Here is a 9048-nt window from a genome sequence, read left to right on the forward strand (position 1 = left end):
AACAGGGCTTTGGAAACATAAATATCCTGGTCACTTCATTCACCAGCTGGTGAACTTGGACAAGTTTTTAATTTCTCTAAGCTTCCGTTTTCTTATTTGTAAAATGCAGATGAACCACCTCTTCCAGGACTGTTGTGAAGAGAAAGTGGGAGCATGAAAGCACTCAGTGAATGGCACCTGTTATTATTGCACCAGTGAATTAACACAAAACTTAAGCAACAAAAACCACTACGTGGCAGTACGATTGTCTAACCTTTCAAAGGAGTCCCATTTTGAGCTAGTTGTTTTGTGTAACTGCCCACTCTGGTGGGTACTATTGTACTGATCCCTGAAAGTGTTTAAGGAGAGGCATTACAAGTCAACAGTGGAATGCATGCCAATTGCTTTATTTATGATGCCTATTTGGATGACCAGGCCAGCCAGCGCTTGGTCCCCAGGAAGTGGCTTATGGCCCCATCCGCGTCATTACTCCACAATGCGGCGGAAAGACTGGACCGCTGGGGAAGCTGCGCCCCAATCGATGGGCTTCCGGTACTCCTTCTTGTCCAGGAGGTACTGTCTGCCGCGGTAGGTGGGCAGCTCGTAGAAAATCCAGGCACCCTCCAGCACCTTACAGGAGTGGACCTCTCGCATACGAAATTGCTCCATGACAGAAGGACAGTCTTCAGTGGTTTCGTGCATCTGACCATTAAAATCTCCTTTCTCAAAGATCTGAATCTTATACTGGCCTCCACTAGACTGAAAAAAACACGGGAGGAAATGAACAGTAACCATTACGGAAATCGCCAGCAGGTCACAGACTCAAAGAGCAGTATGGTTCAGAACGCACCATCTTGAAATCTAGACGATCTGAACTCCCGTCCCCACTCCATACCCACTGAAACAGCTGGCTTTCAGTAAGAAGAACGTAATTCCTTAACATCCTCACGGGGTCAAGTGCTGTGGAAATAATTAGTATATTCGGTCTTGGGATGAACTGACCTAAGATTTTATTTACGCCTCCATGGCCAAAAAAGACAGCTCCCCATTAAGAAGTAGAACAACCTCAAAAAAACCTTTCAAATAAAAGCCAAAAAAAGAAAAGAAAAAAAAAAAGTGTGGCGGGGGGAGAGGGGGTGTCACCAGGCTCACCAGATGAACAGCTTTGCAGGAGCCCAGGCGGTCGTTGAGGCCCATCCAGTGCTGGAACTCAGGGTACTCGCCCCGAGGTAAGATGTACATGTACCCAGCAAAGTTGGGTCTTTCGTACACAGCCCAGGTGCCTCCTTCCACTCTAATGGAGTTGCAGCGATTCAGGTACATGTGGAAATCGGCACAGTCGCAATCACAGTCATAGTGGCGGCCTTGAAAATTTTTGTCTTCATAGAAAGTAATCTGAAGTACAGGGCAAACAGAGACGATGGAGGAGTTGGGTGGCATGGTTGATGCATAAAATAAACGTTACGAACACGCTCTTCACTTCAGAAATCCCTCCCTTCTTTATTTTGCTCGACCTCACCTTACAACGTTTGCCTTCCGGCAGACGACCTTGGTTGTCAACAATAGGAACGAGTACTTTCTGAAGGCTTAAAATGAAAAAGCAAGCAGTGTTCTCATATAAGCCAGCAATTTCAGACTCGGGCTCATTGCTTTCTCCTTTTTGTTCCCACAGCTCACTGTACTTACCACATTGTATAGTAAATTATCTACTAATATGCCTGTCTCTCCCGCCAGACTCCCAGCAGATTTCTTCCAGGGGCAAGGGCCAAACCTTATCTGAGCTAAGAACCCCTGTGCCAGCACTTGACAGACCCTCAGTAAATACTTGGGGAAGACGAACGAGTGTAAATGCAGACATTCATTCTAGGTGATGTGGAAGCTACGTTGGGGAAAATAAAACACAGACCTTGGTTGTAGAGAGCTCATTTTAGATGGATAGAGAACACACACATGAAAATACACCATCATTTTATGTTCTGTGTTATGATCTTATTGCCAACAGAATTGTTGCAAAGTAACAAAATGACAAGGCGATATGGTACTCTGTTTTAAGCGCTTGCCAGGTTTCTAACGGAATGCTTGGGGTACACTCTGAGATCTGGGATGGCCCCGGAAAACATGCAGCCCTGAGAACCCAGAGAGAATAAACCCAGGCCCCAGAGCTGCATCTCCATAGTCAGCCCCGCTACCTTAATCAAGCCGTCTCTCTGGGTTTCAATCCCATCTTGTCTAATGAAATGAGGAGACTACCCTGGCTATAACATAAAACTCAGAGCTTTCTGGTTGAAATTTCTCCGAAATTTCTAGAACTTCATGATCAGTGTCTGCCAATCAACAGACCAAATGCACTAGTTTGTCCCTTCTTCTATCATTCCACAATCCAAGATCAGGTCTAGGTTATAATCACAGGTGAGAGTGATTCGAGAAGTTAATTCCCTGGCATTATGCCGCCACCTTGTGGTTAGTTTCTTTTACGCGTTTAAAAGGAGAAAACCACTGTAGTTTTATTCATCTGCGGCTCTCTAATAATTAGGAATATGGAGCATTTTTTCATATGTCTATTGGCCATCTGTATGTCCTCTTTGGAGAAGTGTCTATTCAGGTCCTTTGTCCATTTTTTAATTGGATTGTTTATCTTCCTTGTGTTGAGTTGTATGTGTTCTTTATATATTTTGGAAATTAACTCCTTATCTGATATATCATTGGCAAATATGTTCTCCCATACAGTGGGTTCCCTTTTCAGGGGTGGGGTGGGAGCCTGTAGAGGGACAAGTAGTTGGTTAAACATGGCACATACTGAGTATTTGTGAAGCATTAGGAAATAAAGCTAGAAGAGAGACAGGGAGCCGAGCTAGAATCCCTATGGTGATTATGTGGGAGATGTATCTGGAAATAGACGGTTGCTGTGGGCAAGGTGAGTGATGAGGGCCAACGGAGAGGCAACTACAATGTGAATGATGTTGAGGAAACAGTAAAAAGAAATATAGGATTTGGTGACTAATTAGATGTAGAGAATAAAGGAGAGGAAGAAACCAAACATGACTCACAAGTGGGCATAAAACCTCATTCTCTTCCACCCCATGTTATTCTTTCTAGTTTCCTACTAATAATTATTTCCTTCTATCTTAATCTCCTCTCCTTATGTTCCCCATTTCTTTAAACTTTTCTTTTTTTCTTCTTCTTTGTATTGATCTTAGAGAGAAAAAGGGAGGTTGAGAGAGAGAGAAACATTAATGTGAGAAAGAAACATCGATCTGTTGCCTCCTGCAGGCGCCCTGACTGGGGGTCACAACCGAAACCTGGGTATGTGCCTTGACCGGGAATCAAACCCTTGACCCTTCCATGTAGGGGAGGACCCTCCAACCAACTGAGCCACACTGGCCAGGGCTCTTTCAACCTTTCTATTTCCTGTTCCCTAAAAGCTTCCTTATTCCTTCCCACCCCTAAATCATCTACTTCATCTCCTTTCTCTCCTTCCCAAGTTTTTCTCCTCAATCTCCCTTTCCCATTTTAGCACAGTACATATTTAGAGATACATGGCGCCCCAGTTTACATTGAAAAACAAAACAAAATCTCAGCACCACTATTTACTGGCTCTGACCTAGACAGTCCATTGAATGTCTCTGAAGCTGTCTCTTCATTTGTAAAACTGGATAACAACATCTACCACACAGAGTTGTTCTGGGGGTCCCATGGGATAATGTAGATAACACACTTAATTTAATACCTGGCTGGAATTGCCAATAAGCTTTTACTATAGTTGTTACAGAAAACACAGTTAAATAACTTGCCTAACGTCACTCGCTGGTTACCAGTTAGTTGCAGGCAAGCATATGGACTGCAGTGCCAATTCCTGGTTAGTAGTCCCTGGTTCATTTTATTTTACTTTATCTCCCCCTTTGCTGTCTTCCTACCTGCACGGCTGTCTGTTCGGCATATAGCATTTACTCTCAGAAACAGAACAAGACTGATCCTGAGTCTGAGGGGATTTCCCCAAAAGCCGTGGAAAGATCTTTAGGAAAATCAAAATAACTTTTCTATGAATAGACAGACCCATAGTCCTTAAATCAATTTACCTTTGGTTCTTGGCCAACTAATCACAAGAAAAGAGGCTTTGCAAGGGATATATTAGGGACGATTCGTATCATCTATTTTTCTTCATTGTTTCTCACACCTAATGCTCTCTGCACCTGTACGTGATATCAACATCTGAGAAGTGAAACTATATATGATGTTCTACAAGGTCCACCCTCCCAGCAGAACAGCCAACCATCCCAACACTGAAACAAAGCACTAATGTTGCCATGGAACCATTACTGAGTTCCACTTCTCCATTCAGTGGGAGACCTTCCAAATCCCAGGGTCCAGAAAATGTTGCAAATCTACTCATTTTTCATTTGTAGGACTCTGAAATCTACTCTGTGGTCAGCTGAGAGAAGGTTTTGACTCTTGGGGGGAAAAATTCTGCAGAGAAGTCTAAGAAATGTGCCGATTTGACTAGAAATAATTTCAAAAATTTCAAGGTAATGTTTTGAAAAACAGCCTACCAATCCAGTACAGCAGAAAGGTGTCTCAAGTATTCCAGAGGTAACAAAATCAAATGTAATACATTCTTTTTGCCACACCCTTAACTCCTCTGATTAAATTGCTAGCAAGATAGTGGGACCAGGAGAAGTAATAAGTGTAAGAGATATTATTGTCTTTGATCTAGCAAACAAAAGTTATTTAATTTAATAAAAGCCCAGCTACAAGAAATAAAGGAGAGCACACCATCACTACTTTGGAAATCTCTGAGAGCAGCGATGTTTTCATCTAACGTGGTTCTGTAACAGCCTTCCCTCAAGGCATGTGGATATTCCTCTAAGGACTTCAAATTTTATTCTGTGGGATGTGCAGGGCATATTTTCAAGAACCTCAGAGCACTAAAGACACTGTTTCATTTTTCTCCCCAAACTGTCTTCTGAATGACAAGTATGATTATTAGTTCTATTTTCTACATGGAAAAAAAAATCAGGCACTGACCAATTCTGGAATGAATTAACAGGTGCTCCCTAAATTGATGCAACAGGAAGTACTTGACATTGCCTACTTAGCTTTCTTGTCAAAGATGGTTAGTCAGAATCTAAACACGAGGAAACAATCGGACAAATTCAGATTTCAGGACTTCTCAACAAGACACCTGGTCTGATTTTGGAAAATGTCAATGTCTGAAGAAACAACAACAAGAAAGGTAAAGGGACTGTTCTATACAAAAGAGGCTAAAGAAACATGACAACCAAATGCAATGTGTAATCCTTGACTGGATCCTACCTCAGGGAAAAGCCAGCCATGAGCACATTTGGGGAGCAACGAGGGGACATTTGACTATAGTCTGAATATTAAGTATTATGATAAATTTGGAGAACACGATGATATTATGTTTATACAGGTAAACATACTTGTTTTTAGGAAATACATGCCTAAATATTTAAGGCAAAAGTATTAAGATTGCTATTTTCAAATGGTTTAGTACAAAAAAGACAGAGATAAAATAGGGCAAAATGTTAACACTTGAAGAATGTAAGTGAAGGGTATACATGTATTCATTCATCATTTCCTTCTTATTCTTTTAAGATTCAATGGGTTTGAAATTTTTCAAAGTAAAAAGTCGGGGGGGGGGGGGGGTGAGTGGAGGAGAATCAGGCACCAATAGTTTTGCCTTAGACCCTGGTCAGTGGAAGACCTTAAAAGAGAATTCCCAAAGCCCTGCCCAAGGGATCAGCCAGTCCAACAACTGTGAATCAAATATTTAAAGACAATTTTCCTAGCTTAATAAGCACTCTATTTGAGGGAAAGGGTAAGAGTAACTGCTTGAATGAAGGGGGTATGTAGGATTTAATTCACTTGATTGTTCCATCCACCACGGCCTTTTAAAATATGAATGGTTGAGGCTAAATTTCATAAAACAAAATTTTCATTGAATACCAAAAGCTTTCTACTTCACATAATCCTCTGATCATCATGTCCTATTCTTGTGAAAGTTCATGGAATATTAGTTGCTGGAAGACAGAAATCATGATATTTACATGTTACATACTTGGACAGTATTCAACATAGCACCACATATACTGATAACCCCTTAACAAACTGGTGATTCTGTTAGAAAATATAATAATCATTTCTTAATCTTCTCTCCCAATCCCAATTTTCTAACCACTGTCATACTCACCTCCAGGCAAAGTAGCAAAAGCTTTTCTTCATGTTTCTTTTGATGTATTATTAGGTGAAAAGAAAGTGGATAGGCTGCAAATCAGCATGACCGTTTTAACTTACCTTGGTTCCAGTTTTAGACATTTTTGATGCATAGATCGGTTTCCCCAGTGCTGAAATCCAGGAAATAGCTACAGAGTTAGAAGCACAGAGGCATTTTATACTGGGCTGGGTTCAAATCAAACATTTGCTTGGTCATGAGAATTGGATCCAAAAATCAAGTCAGTCATTTAGAAACTATTGATGGTTTCTAGAAAAAGAATTGGGATTATGATATAAAGGAGCGCTTCAGTACCCATTTTAATGCTTACCAAGCTTTGTTGTACTATAGACTTTGCTGTGTCAAGACACCAAAACTCAGCCACAGTTTTTAAAATAAAAAATGAAAAAGGTCCTTCTACCTGGGCTGTTTGGTTTTCTGGAAATCAGGCACCTTAAAATCCCAAATGTCTTTTTTTCTTCAATAAAACTTGCAGCAGATAAATTGAAAGGATATCTTCTATTTCTGAACAGACGTGACATGTTGCAAAGCAACGTAACTTACGTAGCTAAACGCAATGCATGATCTTGAGTTTGAATAAAAAGTCACAACAAAAGACAATTTTGAAACAATTAGCAAAAAGTTTAATATAAACTGCAAATTAGATACTATTGTGCCAATGTTAAACTTCCTCAAGTTAATCATTTGTACTGACTAGCTAGGTAAGAGAATGTCTGTGTTTTTATGAAATACATAATAATGTATTTAATTTTTTTTAACTTTATTGTTGAAAGCATTACAGATGTCCCCTTTTCCCCATTGATTCCCCTCCTCCCTGCCTTCACTTGCACTGTTGTCTGTGACCATTGGTTATGCATATATGCATGTAAGTTCTTTAGTTTATCTCTTTCCACTCTTCCCTTCCCTCTGAGGTTTGTCAGTCTGTTCCCTACTTCCATGTCTCTGGATCTACAGTGATACCTCGGTTCTCGAACGCCTCGGTTTTCGACCAAATGGAGATTCGAGAAACTTTTGTCTCGGAATCCAAACAAATATTTGGAACTCGAACTTCCGAGATGAGCCGAATGGCGTTCATTCGGCCCAGCGCGCCTTGCTTGCGTCATCAGTGTGAGTGCAGAGAGAGAGTCACGCTTTGTGGAGTCACGCTTTCCTATTGGTTTCATTGCTTCGGTTCTCGAACAATTCGGTTCTCGACCGTCCTCCTGGAACGAATTATGTTCGAGAACCGAGGTATCACTATTTTGTTCATCAGTTTATTTTGTTCATTAAATTCCACAAATAAATGAGATTGTGTGATACTTGTCTTTCTCTGACTGGCTTATTTTGCTCAGCGTAACACTCTCCAGGTTCCTCCAAGTCGTCTCAAAGGGTAAGAGATCTTTCTTTTTTACAGCTGCATAGTATTCCATTGTATAAATGCACCACAGCTTTTTTTTTAAATCCTCACTCAAGGATATTTTTACATTTATCTTCGGGCAGAGCGGGAGGGAAAGAGAGAGAAACATCGATGTGAGAGAGACACACCGACTGGTTGCCACCCACACGACCCCAACCGGAGCCAGGGACAAATCGCAACCAAGGTACGTGCTCCTGGCTGGAATTGAACCCAGGACTCTTTGGTCCACAGGTCAACACTCTGATCGCTGAGCCAAACTGGCCAGGGCCACAGTTTTTTGTATCCACTCATCTACTGACGGACACTTGATCTGTTTCCAGATCTTTACTATTGTAAAGAGCGCTGCTATGAACACAGGGGTGCATATATTCTGATTGGTTTTTCAGGCTTCTTAGGATATATTCCTAGAAGTGAGATCAATGGGTCAAATGGCAATTCAATTTTTAATTTTTTGAGGAAACACCATATTGTTTCCCATAGTGGCTGCACCAGTCTGCATTCCCACCAGCAGTGTGCTAGAGTCCCCTTTTCTCCACATCTTTGCCAGCACTTGTCATTTGTTGATGGCAGCTATTCTAGCAGGTGTGAGGTGATACCTCATAGTCGTTTTATAATGTATTAAGGAGTAAAGGTCCAAGTTGTCTGTAACTTACACTCAAATCATTGAGCAAAATAAAGTAATAATACTATACAGGGAGTGGTAAAGTCAATGTTGCAAAATGTTAACACTTGGTGAATCTACACAAAGGGTAGGTATGAATTCAGATTTCAGAAACTATTAAGTTACAATTTTTTTCAAAACACACACACATTCTAATCCACAAGAAAGGGCACTACATACGTAGCCTGAGGGACAGAAAGTTACTATGGGGACTCCTGAATTTGCAAAGGTTTAGCTAAGTCCAACTTGCTACCTATTAGGTGGCATTTCTCTACAATTATATCGTACTGGGACCTGTTTAGAGAACATGTTGGCTCTTAATATACCTCTGACATTACAAATGAGATTATATCTTATATATGCTTAAAACAAAAACAAAAAAATACCCACAACGAATCAACATTTAACTTTCCCTGGTCAAGTATATTTTTCTCAAAAAGCCAACTTGCTGATTTTTCCAATGACCAAGTATCCAACAAATATTTTTATAAATGAGAGGCCCCTAATATATTATGGCCAATTCAGAAAATGGCAAACGTGCCTTGATATGATCACTGGGAAACAAAGTATTAAGTTATATCTGTAGTTTTTGGAATTTTATAAACTTTAAAGAAAGTAACTAATACCATTAATTTTTTTTTATTAATTTGTTTTTGTTAGATGTTTCTCCTTTTTCCCCCCTCCTCCCCATCCCTGCCACCCCATCCCCAGCTTTGTTGTCTATGTCCATTGGTCATACATACATGCATATAAGTTCTGTGG

General features: G+C 40.6%; 1 protein-coding gene across 2 annotated transcripts; it reads right to left on the reverse strand.

Annotated features, from left to right (window-relative positions):
- Nucleotides 1-365: 365 nt before the first annotated feature.
- On the reverse strand, nucleotides 366-6375 carry CRYGS (crystallin gamma S). 2 transcript variants are annotated; one of them, XM_036243866.1, is made up of 3 exons: nucleotides 6292-6375; nucleotides 1132-1374; nucleotides 366-738 (listed from the first exon to the last, which is right to left on the reverse strand). In XM_036243866.1, exons 1-3 carry the CDS (start codon nucleotides 6310-6312, stop codon nucleotides 466-468), a joined length of 537 nt encoding a protein of 178 aa, XP_036099759.1. In that variant the 5' UTR covers nucleotides 6313-6375; the 3' UTR covers nucleotides 366-465. The 2 variants fall into 2 exon arrangements, with proteins under 2 accessions (XP_036099759.1, XP_036099760.1); XM_036243867.1 differs by lacking the exon at nucleotides 6292-6375 and adding an exon at nucleotides 6188-6285.
- Nucleotides 6376-9048: the final 2673 nt, after the last annotated feature.

Source organism: Molossus molossus, unplaced genomic scaffold (genome assembly GCF_014108415.1).
Source record: "Molossus molossus isolate mMolMol1 unplaced genomic scaffold, mMolMol1.p scaffold_m16_p_5, whole genome shotgun sequence".
NCBI classification, from domain to species: Eukaryota; Metazoa; Chordata; class Mammalia; order Chiroptera; family Molossidae; genus Molossus; species Molossus molossus.

Coding starts and splice junctions, on each gene's coding strand:
- CRYGS (XM_036243866.1), bottom strand. CDS start 6,312: ATGTCTAAAACTGGAACCAAG. Junction 1,375..6,291: donor TGTCTAAAACTGGAACCAAG/GTAAGTTAAAAC, acceptor CCTGTACTTCAG/ATTACTTTCTATGAAGACAA. Junction 739..1,131: donor CCTGCAAAGCTGTTCATCTG/GTGAGCCTGGTG, acceptor TGTTTTTTTCAG/TCTAGTGGAGGCCAGTATAA.